The sequence below is a fragment of the Mus musculus genome, chromosome 1, assembly GCF_000001635.26.
Source record: "Mus musculus strain C57BL/6J chromosome 1, GRCm38.p6 C57BL/6J".
NCBI classification, from domain to species: domain Eukaryota; kingdom Metazoa; phylum Chordata; class Mammalia; order Rodentia; family Muridae; genus Mus; species Mus musculus.
Window position 1 is genome coordinate 123,406,956 of NC_000067.6, and position 15,550 is coordinate 123,422,505.

Genomic DNA, 15,550 nt, shown 5'->3' on the forward strand with positions numbered 1-15,550 from the left:
TTTAACTTTGGCACCAGACTCCTTATCCTTTTATAACATCTTGCAGGACTCATTACATTTTTAAATGAACTTTTATTTTACTGAAGGCAAATCTGAGAAAACTACGTATGATGATGTACACCACCCACCCAGCACTCAGCCAGTCAATTCAAGAACATCTAGAAGTTCAAGTTCCTCCATGATTTAGTGAGGTCAGCAAAGAACACATACAATCCTTTATAAAACCATCTAGCAAGGAGGGACTGAAGGAACTTTAACATGGAATATGGTGAAATTGGAATAGAACTGATCATTTAACATTATTAAGTCTTTCAATTCAAGAACAGTTACTGAACATTTTTAAAATGTCTTTTATAATGTTGTGGCATTAAATATTGAGATGTTTAAATTTGTCATGGCATATTTAATATTTAAATGTTTTAATACATCTTAGTTTACCTTCATCTTACTATTATTACTGTCTTAGTCAGGGTGTCTATTTCTGCACAAACATCATGACCAAAAAGCAAGTTGGGGAGAAAAGGGTTTATTCTGCTTACACTTTCCACATTGTTGTTGATCACCAAAGGACGTCAGGACTGGAACTCAGGCAGGTCAGGAAGCAGGAGCTGATGCAGAGGCCATGGAGGGATGGGCTTTACTGGCTTGCTTCCCTTGGCTTGCTCAGCCTGCTCTCTTATAGAACCCAAGACTACCAGCCCAGAGATGGCACCACCCACAAGGGGCCTTTCTCCCTTGATCACTAATTGAGAAAATGCCTTACAGCTGGATCTCTTGGAGGCACTTCCTCAACTGAAGCTCCTTTCTCTGTGATAACTCCAGCCTATGTCAAGTTGACACAAAACTAGCCAGTACAATTACAATAGAAGTATATTTTGTTTCATTTTCAAATTCTTCTTCTTGAAACAAATTAAACTTATAGAACAGTTAAGGCCAGTATTAGAAAATTTATTCTTTAGGTATACTTACCATTTGCTTAAGTTTTTTGTTTGTTTCATTATTAATGTTTTCTCTTCTTTTAAATATTTTGGAAAAATTTCAATATTTAAAAATATTTTTAAATATGGATGGACATGTGTCATTGTAGAGATTCCCTGTTTTTTTTATGTACAGAGAATTAATACCTAGAACTATCTTTCACTCTTTATTCTTGGGAAATTGTTCTCATGGAGCTTTCAATGAAGTGTGGACTTTGATTACCAGTACCCACATGGCAGCTTACAACTGCCTGAAAGTTTCTCCATGTCTTCTATATCACTCACCTGCCTCTGTCTTTCTGTCTTTCATGGGCCTTCACTCACATACACATTCCCATATACAGTCAAAAATGCACACACACAGATTCATCCCATCTATGAGTTCACTAAAGCCAAGATGTCCACAGGGATGAGCTATACACTGGAATTTGGGGGCCCTTTCTCACTCAAGATGTATTCTTTGTTTTGTTTGTTTTTCTCAAAGTATTTGACGGAAGCAAGAGAATTGAAACAGGACTGAATGGGCATTAAAGTTCATAAGTATATATTAAGTAATATATTTCTCTTCCTTTCAACTCATTATAGTAGAGTTTATCATAGGTTTCAGCTTTTTTTTTTTTTGTTTAGCTCTTTAATTCACATATTATTCTGGAGTCTACCTTTTTTTTTTTAAACTTATCTATTTAAGGACATTTGGAATTTTCTTTTCTGTTGACTGTGGAGACAGCGTCTCACTTTGAGTTGAGTTCATTCTCAAGCTTCTACTATTCCTGACAACTTTGTAAGTGCTGGATCATATCCCTATTCTATAACACACTTGTAGTCATGAATGTGCTTGGCTTTACTTTTAGGTTTTTTTTTTCTTAATTTCCAAATATTTGGTGATTTACCACATATTTATATTTGGAACTCTTAATTTTTAAAATGGTTGACTCTTTATATTTTTGCATTTATTTTATATGTATTTGTTTATGTGTTTATGCCTGCTTATCTGTATGTGGACCATGTTCATGTAGGTTCCTGCGGAGAACAGAAAAATTACTGAATTCCCTGGAGTTTGAGTTATAGGTGGTTACCAACAGCCTGATGTGGGTGCTGGCAACAGAAATGGGATCCTCTGCAAAAGCAGCAAGCACCCGAAAACCCTGATCCATCTCTCTAGCTCTTCTTTGCTCTATTTGAGGCTGGTGAACAATCTTTCAGCATTGGGCTGGAAGATAGCTTGGCCATTAAAGGCTAAGGTTCATAATCCTGAAGACAAAAGGATTATACATTTTGCTGTTCAATGACATATTTTCAAACTATCTATTATTTCATGTCCTCTTGATAAAATATTTTGTAACTTTACTGGTATTTAGGCTACTATAGCATATAGATAGATAGATAGATAGATAGATAGATAGATAGAGATAGAGATATAACCAAAGGCATTAATTAGAATTGTATATATTTCTTTCCCTGTGATTCCAGCTTGTTATGAATTTCAAAGCATTATTTTTAGATGTACAAATATTTAAATGATCAGATATTCCTGAGTAGTCAACAGTTTATAACAAAAGGACTATTAATCACTGGCTTAATTACATTGCTCTAGTTTGATCAAATAAAATAATACATTTCCTATGTGGTTATGCAATCCACCCACTTTCAGAAAAATCACACCTGAGTAATTTTGACAATGACTGCATATCAGTCTGAGATCTCTCAATCTGTTCTTTTCTAGTTTATGCTGTGTCTGACAATGGACAATTATTGTCTTAATTATGTCCTCTTATATTAATGTTGTTTTCTTTGATGATATTATCAATATTTCCACTAAGTCTTTCATTTGTAATAAGTTGATTATGAGCTTTTAAATTATTGTTTATCATTATATTGTTTTGAATTTACCAAACACTTGAATATGTTGAACACATTGTACAGATTTATAAAGGAGAAATATTATATCATTTTTGTTTTCAGTATTTACTACTCTATTGTCTTTATCATAAAATTTTCTACATATAATTTAATAGGTATATCAATTTGCATTGTTATACATATAATCAAAGTTTGATGTAACTTAATTAAGGAGAGAAGCTAGTAAGTATAACAGTATCCATTCGCTGTGCTCTGGACTTTGGATGTGCTGTGACTGACCAGCTGTTTCAAACTCTTGCTTCTGTGATTTGCCCACAGTGAATGATTAAACATTGAAATTATATTTTTGATTTCAGAAATTCACATTTGTTTGTATTTTTGTGTTTTTCAACAGTGTTTAATATGCTTAGACACAGTCAGTTAATTTTCACTTGAAAATTGTATATTTTTATTATAAAATTTCATTTTTGAGTTTTTCTTTGTATTTCACTACCAAAGATTTTCATCTGCATGTTTCTCAAAGGAGTTAATTATTAAATATCTCTCTAATAGTTTGCATAAATCCTGCTGACCCCAACATTGTTCTGCTTGGGTATATTCCTAAAGACTTTTTCTGAGGGAGAAAACTGGCTTATAATTCTCCAAACATATAGAATATTTTGCTTTTTATAAATTATGCATTGTTGAAAATTCTCTATTGAAATTTAATTTTACTTTAAAAAGGTAAACTTTCTTCTGATAGGTAAAGCAATATCTAAACACTGAGCCAAAGACTATAATATTTTCTCATAGATCAGGGGTGTTCTTTTCTACACATCCCAAATTGTGAGCTTGGGCTTGCTAGACATAACTGATTCTCACTGATCCTGTAGATGAGGATCTGCCCCATATTCTCTACCAATACAATGAAGAAGATGCAGCTTGTCACTAGAGAACTTGCCTAGTGTGGAAGTTCTTCTATTATCCTATACCTGAAAACAGTTGTTTTATATAATTTTTAGTGGTTTACAGAGGAAAGGATAAACTGAAATGTTTTCCTTATTACATAATTGGAGAATCCATTATTGATCCATCTTCTTTGTCAAGAAGATGTGATATAATTTAAGTTATTGCACAGTTTATAGAAAGTAATTTTAGAAATGTAAATTCAATTCATTGTTGCAATAACTAGAAGAAGAGTCATTTTTGTCTACAGAGCTAGTATGAACTATACTTGGAAGTGGCAATCTTTAAGAAAATGGAAAGGATACTTCCAATAACATCAACTCAAAGACAAAATATGGACAGAAATTCTCAACTGAAATGAGTTATGTAAGTTTTAAACAACCTATGTGCAGTGGAAATGTATCTATTCATTTCTTTAAGAGATGACTCTGTTCTCCTGTAATTATTCTTGACACCACTGCCTTCAAAACTTGAAATATTTAAGGGTATAGAGCAAAGTGTGCACTTTCGTTTAATACTTTATGTGTTTATGTGTGTGGCATGTATGTGTGCACGTTCACATATTTATATTTACACATGCATATGGAAGCCAAAAGTTGATATTACATATCTTACTTGTTCTAATGTTATATATTGAGGCAGGGTCTCTTGCAGAACCTGGAGCCCAGCAATTCAACAATTATAGCTAGCCAATCTGCTTTTCTCCTGACCTTTGTCCACCTCCCAAATGCTAGGTTTCAAGGTGCCAACCACACTTTCCTGGAATTTATTTAGATGCTCAGGTACTTGAGGCGGTGTGTGTGGAAAATGGCTCATACTCTGAGACCCTTCCTCAGTCAGAAAGTGTACACATTAACTATTTATTTCTTTTCCTACTATTGTTTTTGTATGAAACCCTGAGAAACCTGACTTCCAAAGCAATGACTCCTAACCATTTTACCTTACAAAAAAGATGGAAATTAATTAAACTCACCCTGCTGCATGCCCCGGTGGTAGATTCACAGAGTGTGAGGATGGAGATGTTCTGAGGCCGATTCAACCACCTGACCACTGTCCTCGTGTTGCTCACCCATTTAACCATGGTGATGTAATATTCTCTAGTTTGGAAACAAAAAAATAACACTTACATTTAGAACATGACAATCATAATACTAGTAAGAATCATGTGTTGTTTTAGATGCAATAACTCAAATGTTATAAGGATATTGTATTCTGTGTACATATGTGTATATTCTTGTTTAAATATTCACATATACAATTTAAAATAAATTATAAAGGCATATATATTTATACATACATACATACATACATACATACATACATATGATAGATGAAAAATGTGAGAATGAATTATTTACCAGAAAAGCAATTAAAAAAAAAATAGAAACTAGCCTACACTTGACTTTTCCAAAAACATGTTTATTGACTGGGACTAGAAAGTGAAAAACACATGTTCCACTATGTTCATAGCAGCCTTATTTATAATAGCCAGAAGCTGGAAAGAACCCAGATGCCCCTCAACAGAGGAATGGATACAGAAAATGTGGTACATTTACACAATGGAGTAATACTCAGCTATTAAAAAGAATGAATTTATGAAATTCCTAGGCAAATGGATGGACCTGGAGGGCATCATCCTGAGTGAGGTAACCCAATCACAAAAGAACTCACACAGTATGTACTCACTGATAAGTGGATATTAGAAACTTAGAATACCCAAGATATAAGATACAATTTGCTAAACGCATGAAACTCAAGAAGAACGAAGATCAAAGTGTGGACACTTTGCTCCTTCTTAGAATTGGGAACAAAACACCCATGGAAGGAGTTACAGAGAAAAAGTTTGGAGCTGAGACAAAAGGACAGACCATCTAGAGTCTGCCATATCCAGGGATCCATCCCATAATCAGCCTCCAAATGCTGACACAATTGCATACACTAGCAAGATTTTGCTGAAAGGACCCTGATATAGCTGTCTCTTGTGAGACTATGCAGGGGCCTAGCAAACATAGAAGTGGATGCTCACAGTTAGCTATTGGATGGATCACAGGGTCCCCAATGGAGGAGCTAGAGAAAGTAACCAAGGAGCTAAAGGGAACTGCAACCGTATAGGTGGGATAACAATATGAACTACCCAGTACCCCCTAGAGCTCATGTCTCTAGCTGCATATGTTATCAGAAGATGGCCTAGTCGGCCATCAGTGGAAAGAGAGGCCCATTGGTCATGCAAACTATCTGCCTCAGTACAGGGGAACACCAGGGCCAAGTAGTGGGAGTGAGTGTGTGGGGGAGTGGGTGGACTTTTGGGATAGCATTGGAAATGTAAATTAAATAAATACCTAATTTTAAAAAAGTGAAAAACAAGTATATAATTATAAAATCATGTTATATTTTGTTGAAAGAACAACTCATAGCTAAAAAAAAATTGCTAAATTTAATCTTTGGTTTAATGGTTTTTCTTTATGTACAACTTTAATGTCTTGTCTTATGTATAAAGTCTTTGCCTATAGGGGTATTCATGGTATGTATCTTGATTAATCTTTTTGACAACTAGCTAGTACTTTATTTTTGGTTTTTTGTTTGTTTTTTGATTTTTGTTTGTTTGTTTTTCCCGAGACAGGGTTTCTCTATATATCCCTGGCTGTCCTACAACTCACTCTGTAGACCAGGCTGGCCTCGAACTCAGAAATCCGCCTCCCTCTGCCTCCCAAGTGCTGGGATCAAAGGCGTGCTTCACCAGGCCCGGCTAGTACTTTAAAGTAAGTTAGGTTACATATCTCTAGACATGCTAGAGAATTGTGAGAATTTCCATTTTATGAATTGAAGACTGAATAAAAGGTGAAAGTGAGCTGAGCCCCAGCATTATTTATCTCTGCTTCCTGACTGTGCTGCCATGTGATCACCTGCCTCATGCTCCTGCTACCATGACTCTCCCTCCAACCCCATGACTATCTCCTTGACATGTGAGCCCAAACAAATGCTTCCATCCTTTAATTGCTTTTATCAGGTATGTCATCACAACAACAAGGAAATTAACTAATACAATGGAATTTGATTTTGTCAACTGTGGATTAAGAACCGGTTCCAATCATTTAGTCATAATATTTTTATCATTCCATTACTCTTCTTGTTTCAAACAGTTAAAAGTCAAAAAGAAATCAAACTGAAGCATCTGACTGGGCATTAAATCTTTAGCATAGAAAGAATGTTAACTACTAGTATAATTATTTCCTCAAAGTGATGGGAGATTGTTATAAATATGTATTATAAATTTTATTTATAATAAATTTTGATTTTCTGTTAAGAAATTAACATAATGTATCATAAAACTCAGAGCTCCTACACCTCAAAGCCCAATTATCATAGTGTTGTATATGATACACTGCAAAGCAGCAAACTTTCAAGATACTTCCTCTATTTCATAACAGAGGAGCAGCATTAAAAAAAAAAACTGGAAAAATGCATTTGTGCTTGATGTATTAAAGCTGATATTTGCAGGTTGCAGAGCTCCCTTGGCAGTTAAGAGCACTTGCTGTACCATCCTAAAGAGAGGATTTCAGCACCTAGCACCCTCATGGGGAAGCTTATAGCCTCCTCTAATTGAAACTATGGGGTCTAATGCCCTCTTTTGGCCTGTATGGGCACTGCACCAAGGTGGCATAGACTCATTATGTAGGTAAAGACAAATAAAATTAAATCTTAAAAAAAAACTGTTTGAGTTAATAAAAATATCATTTATAGATAGTAAAACCTTATAGCGCAAATCTTTTGTCCTAGGACAACCCTGGGCAAGAGATCTAACCTTGTGAATCACACATTTTTTTTTTTTTGCATGCTTTTCTGAACAGCTACAGTTCCCTCTCAAATCATCTGTTATGCTGTCAAAGTGAAGGTGTCAGCGGGAGGGTGAGTACAACTTGCAATGGAGTGCTGTCTGACATAATATTTTTCAAGTTTATTCAAAACATATGGGAAGTTTTACAATCAGCTATTTATAAATAGCCAAGAAACTCAGAAAAACTGTAATACCAATTTCTCTAAGCAGTTACTGGAGCAACCTTGAATCACATGCAGAGCTGGTTTGGATGTGTTCTTTGACCATCTCACTCTGCCAGGAGGTTCTACAAGGAAGAGTGCCCTGCTCCACTTCTTTCTTCTTATTCTTTAATCTTTTTTACAGTCCATTTTTTATCCACCTCCTAGTCTGCCCTCTGACTGTTCCACATCCCATAACTCCTCCCCACCCTGTCTTCTTCAAGAGGAGGCCCCTATCCCCTCACCCCACCCCAGAAGACCTCCCAACTCCCTGGGGCCTCAAGTCACTTGAGGGCTAGGTGCATCTTCTCTCACTGAGTCAAGACCTGGCAGTCCACTGCTATATGTGTGTTGGGGGGATCACCATCCCAGGCCTTAGCCATACTACAGAACAATAGTGATAAAAACAACTGCATGGTATTAGTACAGAGACAGACAAGTTAATCAATGGAATAGAATTGAAGACCCAGAAATAAAACCACATACTTATGAACTCTTTATATTTGACACAGAAGCCAAAAATATACAATGGAAAGAAGAAAGCATCTTCAACTAATAGTGCTGGTCTAACTGACAGGCTGTATGTAGAAAAAATAAAATAGATCCTGTTCTACTTTCAGTGCTTTGTTTCAACAAATTTATTTTGAGTGTGTAATTATATTTAACAGTGTGACCAATAAAATCCTAAAGGAGCCAGCGAGTTGACTTGGAGGTAGGAGTGGCTTATAAAATTCTTGTCCTATCACTCAAACAAAGTAAGGACGTCCAAATCATATATAACTCCTACACAAAATTATTGGAATGCACACAGAAACACAAAGCAGAAATGTAAGCATCAGTCTTTCATGGATCATATACAATAAGGCTTTGAGATAAAGTAAGAGTATGCACCATACACAACTAGGAAAAGCAAGGTTGAAATATATTGATTCAGATATTCCTAGATGGCAGATATAAATGCTCTAAAGTTTTATAAAGTTAATACTAGTACTTTAAAGATTTATGAGCCTTACCCCCAGTTGTATTAAAATTAACATGAACATTGGAAAGGTTAATCAATGATCATAAAAAAAAAAATCAAAGCCCTCAGCCTTTTGGGGAAGGCTACATTGGCAAATTAATTTTAGCCTACAGAAAAATTTATCTCAATTGTCTCAACAGAACAACATGGGGCAAATTGAGATGCAAGGATAACAAGAATGAGTTTTAAAGTAAATAGCAAAACAGCAGGATTTCAATATTTGTCTGAAATGCTCTTAGACAAACCTTCGCAACTCCTTCACAGAAAATGATACACTTTACTGCATAGCCTGACCTATATTAGCTTCTAAAAAGATTTGATATTTGGAGAACAATTCAAATCCTAACCACACATTCTTGGTAACTGGTGTTTTTAAGTGGATATAAATGTAAATATATTTTTTAAGATAAGCATAACTGTTTTGTACTCAAACATTTCTATTGATCTTTGATTAGGTGATATAGTTAATTTATACATGTTACCTCATGTTTACAAAAATTCATCCTAATATGATATACCTTAGTATACACCTTATTTACTATCTAGGCATCATTTCTACTTGGTATATAAAATCTGAACAGTGACAGCTGTTTCTGCAAACAAATTTGCAGTTTTAAAAGGGATGGTCTCCAAATATGGAAAAGGTGCACTAAGTTGATGCAAATACATACCATGGAACTTAGAGGTTGCCATGTAGGCATTGAGGAAAGGCAGGTGTGCTTGCTGGGATACTCGCTTTGTTCTACACTTTCTGTACACCAAGATCCCTGATGCACATCTTACTTTAATTCCTAGCACACATACTGTTAGCTCATAAGCAAAGGCTGAGACATAGAGGCAGAAACAAGCTGGTTAAAGGGACAATACGCTAGCCTTCAGAGACTTTCTGTTGTTTCTCAGAAGATTCAAGTGTCCAAAGCATGTGTAATGGACTCTCAGAATCACTTCAGTATGGGTGTGCTGGAATCAGACCTTTGTTAACAGTCTTTCTGCCTGCTTTCCTTCCTCCCTTCCTTTGTTTCTCTCTGAAGATGTGTGTGTATGTGTGTCACTCTTTAACTCTCTCATCGCTCCTTTTTTTTTTTTTTTTTTTTTTTTTTTTTTGCCACAGTATCTAAGTACCCTAGTGGCTCACCAACTCAATGAGACTATCCAACAAGCACCTGGGATCTGCATATTTGCCTATTTCTGCCTTTCTAGTTCTAAGATTATTTATATATATATATATATATATATATATATATATGATTTTATATATATATATATATATATATATATATAAAATCTTAATGGTTATATACATATAATCTCCTGAGGACTAAACTCAGGACCTTCTTGTTGCACTATCACCACTGTCTTGTTTGAACCACCTCCCTAGACCTCACACACACCTTTGTTGTTATTGACTGTATCATCAATGTGTTTTTCAAACATGTCTATACAACTATACAAGTCATTCTATTCCAGAGCACCCAGGAATTCTATCCTAAGTGTTCTATAATGCCCCTCCTGACATACTCAGAATGGATGGCATCCTAAGCCCTCTGTTCACATTATATACCACTTGAATGAAAGGTTCTTTCATTTGTTCCCATGAAAACAGGTGAATTAATGACTTTCCTCAAGTCGAGATCCTTCTCAAAAGAATCAGAAATTCAGACCTGATATATGCCAAGAAACTAGAAAAATACAGAAGAACAATGGCATCAATCCCAGAAGACAGGAACTGTCTCAGAGTTACATCAGTGATGAAGGTAATGAGACTAAATCTTTAATAAGTAAATGCATGATAAAAGACAGAGTGACTAGAGGCAAACAGATAATGTTGCTCAGCCAAAAAGATAGCTCAACGGGTAGAGGTCCTTGTTCTGAAACTAGAGTTCATTCTCAGGATCCACTTGTTGGAAGGTTTGAATCCACTCAAGCAAGTTGTCTTCAGACATCCACATATATTTCCACACATATGTGCATACAAACTAAAACCTTAAAAAGATCATTTTCTCAAAAGAATATGATGGTTCTCTAGTGTCTTCAGAACTCATCATTTTTTTTAAAAAAAAAAAATTACCTTTTTCTAGCACTAAAGTGTATACTTTCAACTTTCTACTTATTTTCTAGAAAAAAATCTATTGTTTACAATATCTTAAACTAATAGTGTGAGCATTTCCAAAATACTCCTACTTCTTCAGATGATCTGAACCATCCTACTTCCACTGAGTTGGGTTCTGGGGATACTGGGAAGGAACTGGATCATTATGTTAGGTCATGTTGAGCATCATTTTACCCAGAATCATTGCAGACTGTGTTTTAAATAAAGATGAGATGCATGATGGTACAATGTGTATTATCAAAATTTATGCTGAAGACATCCTGTCTGCATAGTCTATGTATATTTGATGACATGACTTAACAGGGTTAGGTATGAATCAGTGAAAATTAGTAAATAATATATGGAGAGAGGAATGAAGACAGAGATTATAGAAAATAACTGACTTCCTCCAAGTTACCAAATAGTGTTTGTTTAAACTAATGTATTTTTCAATTGTTTTATAGATTTACATATACTAGTGCAATGTATTTCATCATGTCCACCCCTCCCTCTCTAACCCCCAAATTTTCTGTGCACTCACTCTCACGTGTCCCTTATTAGATCTAAGTGGCAAAATCTACAGTCACACCCCATGTGACAGTTATCATGTGGGAAGTTTATTAAAAGAGATGGGCAGGAGAGTACAGAGGTTGCCTCTCAGTGTAGGAAGGGAAGAAGGGAAAGAGAGCAGAGAAGCACAGGTTTTTATCATGGATGTGGTGCATGTGCAGGAGGGCATGATAGTGAGACTACAATGGGAATATGTTGCCTATGGGCATCTAGGGATGATGTGCCTTGTCACCAAATCTGTTGAGTTGATCATGGAGGTGCTTGATTGTCCTCCAGGTCCCAAGGACTGGCCATGGAGGTGCCTAATTGCAAACACTCCTCTAAAACCCTCACATTTACTTAACTTCTCTGTATATCTCTTCCTGTGTGTGTGTGTGTGTGTGTGTGTGTGTATTTCTTAGTCAGTTTTTCTATTCCTCCACAAACATCATGACCAAGAAGCAAGTTGGGGAGGAAAGGGTGTATTCAGCTTACACTTCCATACTTCTGTTCATCACCAGGGGAAGTCAGGACTGGAACTCAAGCAGGTCAGGAAGCTGGAGCTGATGCAGAGGCCATGGAGGAATGTTACTTACTGGTCTGCTTCCCCTGGCTTGCTTAGCTTGCTTTCTTATAGAACCTAAGACTTCCAGCCAAGGGATGGTCCACCCACAAGTGACCCTTCACCCTTGATCACCAATTGAGAAAATGCCTTACAGCTGGATCTCATGGAGGCACTTTCCCAACTGAAGCTCCTTTCTCTATTATAACTCCAGCTTGTTTCAAGTTGAAACAAAACCAGCCAATACAATTGACACCTCTCAACTTGACAAACAAACACAGCACTATTAAGCCCCAACCCTTACTTTCTTATTCATCCCCAAGATATAAATAACTTTAAAAGTCCCACAGTCTTTACATATTAAAAGTTCAATCCCTTTAATATGTTCAATACCTTTTAAAATTCAAAGACTCTTAGCTGTGGGCTTCACTAAAATATTTTCTTCCTTCAAGAGGGAAAAATATCTGGGCACGGTCACAATCAAAAGCAAAAATTAAATTCCAACCATCCAATGTCTGGGATCCAACTCATGATCTTCTGGGCTCCTCCAAGCGCTTGGGTCACTCCTCCAGCTATACCCTTTGTATCACACAGCTTGCTCTCTATGCTCCAGCTGCCTGTACTTCACTGCTGCTGCTGTTCTTGGTGGTCATCGCATGGTACTGACATCTCCAAAATACTTCATGACTTCTTCAGTCCTGGGCCATCAATTGCAATTGTGGCTGCACCTTCACCAATGGCCTTCCATGGCCTCTCACAATGCCAAGCCTCAGCTAGACTTCATGACCACTTCATGCCTTCAAAACCAGCACCACCTGGGTCAGTCACTCTTACACATTACCAAGTCCTGCTGCATCACAAGGTATAACCTTGGTTATCTCTGGAACACAGCCTCTGTGTTCTCAGAAAACACTCCCCAGAAGATTTCACCTCAAAGATTCTGGTCTCTTCTTAATTACCACTAATTTCTTAGCTCCAGCTAACCAGCATCAATAGTCTCAGTAATGTAAAGGTTTTCCTTTAGTAGTTCTGGTATCTTGTTAACCACAGATGATTCTTCAGCCCCAGCTAACCAGAACCACAGAATAGTCCCAATCAAAATAGCAATGGCCCTGAAAAGAGTCTCTAATCTTCCCTATGAAGTTTTACAAGCCAGGCCTCTATCTTCTGCACTGTTCTCAACATTATCTTCCAAGCTCCTACATAACATTCTACAGAGCCCTTAACACCGAATGGATCTTCTGGCACAAAGTTCCAAAGTCCTTCCACAGTCCTACCCAAAACATTGTCAGGCTGTCACAGGAATACCCCACTATGCTGGTACCAATTTGTCTTAGTCAGGGTTTCTATTCCTGCACAAACATCATGACCAAGAAGCAAGTTGGGGAGGAAAGGGTTTATTCAGCTTATACTTCCATACTGCTGTTCATCACCAAAGGAAGTGAGGATTGAAACTCAAGCAGGTTAGGCAGCAGCAGCTGATGCAGAGGCCATGGAGAGATGTAACTTACTGGCTTGCTTCCCCTGGATTGCTCAGCTTGCTTTCTTATAAAACCCAAGACTGCCATCCAAGAGATGGTCCCACACACAAAGGGCCTTACTCCCTTGATCACTAATTGAGAATATGCCTTACAGCTGGATCTCATGGAGGCATTTCCTCAATTGAAGCTCCTTTCTCCATGATAACTCCAGCTGTGTCAAGTTGACACACAAAACCAGCCAATACAACACATAACACACTGAACTCTCTTTCCTTCAGCAGCCATAGACTCCCCAGAATATAACTACAGATGGGGCCTTATGAATGTTTCCCCTATTCATGCTGCAATGCTGACAGGTATTATCTTGTGTAGGCAAACATACTGCTAAGAGTTGATGCATGCAGGGTCCCTGTCAGGGTACTGTAAAAAGCTTCCTTATGGCATTCTTCAAGCAAACATAGCATCAGTTTATATTCCCCAATCCAGCTCCTTACTGTTCTCAACTTGAACCTCTCCTTCACTTTCCACAGTATTTCCTTAAAGTCTCTTTACCCCTCCTCAATGGCTCATTTCTAAGTTTACTGGCCTCTATCCACATCTTTTTCTCTTTTTTTTCTTTAATCCTCATTGTCATTTTGTTTCCGCTGTGTTTTGAGACAAGGTCTCACATATCCCAGGCTGATTTCAGATTTGTGAGGTCACCCTGAAATGCTGAGGCCCTCCTAACTCTACCTTCCAAGGCTAGTTGTACAGGTATGTATCATCACACTCCGATTTTGTGGTGTTTATCATTGAGCCAAGGACCTTATTAATGACAGCCAGGCATTCTATCAACAGAACTAAGTTACAAGCCCCTCTATAGTCTTTACCTGTTTATTTTTATTATAAAACAACTCAAAAAGAAAAGGGTAAAGGAATAAAATATTAATAGTTCCTATGATTGCTTCATCCTTTATTGTTTGAAAAATGCATACATGTAGATAATCATTTTGATGAAATCTATCCCTTCTCTATTTACAATTGCTCACCTGTGCCCTCACGATGCCCTGTGCCTCTCAAAAACCTCACTGATTCTGCTTAGTGCTGCATTCACATAGGACCATCTACTACAGCCTGCAAACGTCTCAGAAGCCTCACCCTGTAAGAAAAGTGTCTACTCTTCGCTCAGCAGACATTACCTGGCAATTGATCCTGAGCTAGAGCTTAGTACTTACAATGCCCTTTTCCCATCTGTGCTGTGATCAGTGTTGCTTTGTCCTGTGCAGGACTTGAACATGCTGCTTGACTTGTGATTAATCACTCACGTCTGCTAAACCAAGCTCACAAATAGAACTTTCTGTTTGGTTCATTCAACCCTACTATGCACAGTTTGTCAATTCTGAACCACTTTAAGGTTTTCTTTTTTTTCCTTTTGAATGTGGATAATGTATTCTGAGATTGGATGAAATGGTCTAATCTCATTGGATTTGTGCTAACAAGTGATGCTAAGATTCTACCACAAGCATTCATTCTCCCTGGGTTTTGCCTTTCCTATTCATTACAAAAATAAGTTTATATTAGGTAATTAAAGAGGGTCCTTAATCAGAAGCATTGCATAAATTCTATTGCCTTCTAAACTAACAACTTCCATACTCATCAGATTGTAATAAATGTGCCCAACTGTGATTAAATTTCCCAAAATATGTCAACATTCAAATAAGTTTTTACCAGTAAGACACTTTGAGTTTATTATACATATCGTCAAAACAAACAATAAGATTAGTCCCATCTTACCAAGAATAGTGTGGGTTGTGCTATACACATACATATGTAGTGTGGACTATGCTACACACACACACACACACACACACACACACACACACACACACATATATATATATATATATATATATATATATATATGTGCTATAAATTACACACAAAATGGGAATGTTTGATGGAGTGTAAAGGAAATGAGGTAGGTATGATATTTATGAACAGCTAATCTTCAAGATTAGTTACAGGTTTCATCTCTAGGGACTTGATAACTTG

At 36.8% G+C, this 15,550-nt stretch overlaps 1 protein-coding gene across 4 annotated transcripts in view; it reads right to left on the minus strand.

The window, feature by feature from the left end:
- The window catches only part of Dpp10 (dipeptidylpeptidase 10), a 1,513,678-nt gene that overhangs the window by 74,818 nt on the left and 1,423,310 nt on the right, over positions 1-15,550 (minus strand). For all 4 annotated transcript variants that reach the window (XM_006529626.4, NM_199021.3, XM_006529627.4 and 1 more), the window contains exon 11: positions 4,756-4,879. In XM_006529626.4, coding sequence (XP_006529689.1) covers positions 4,756-4,879 — 124 coding nt within the window. The remainder of the gene's footprint in view (positions 1-4,755; positions 4,880-15,550) is intronic.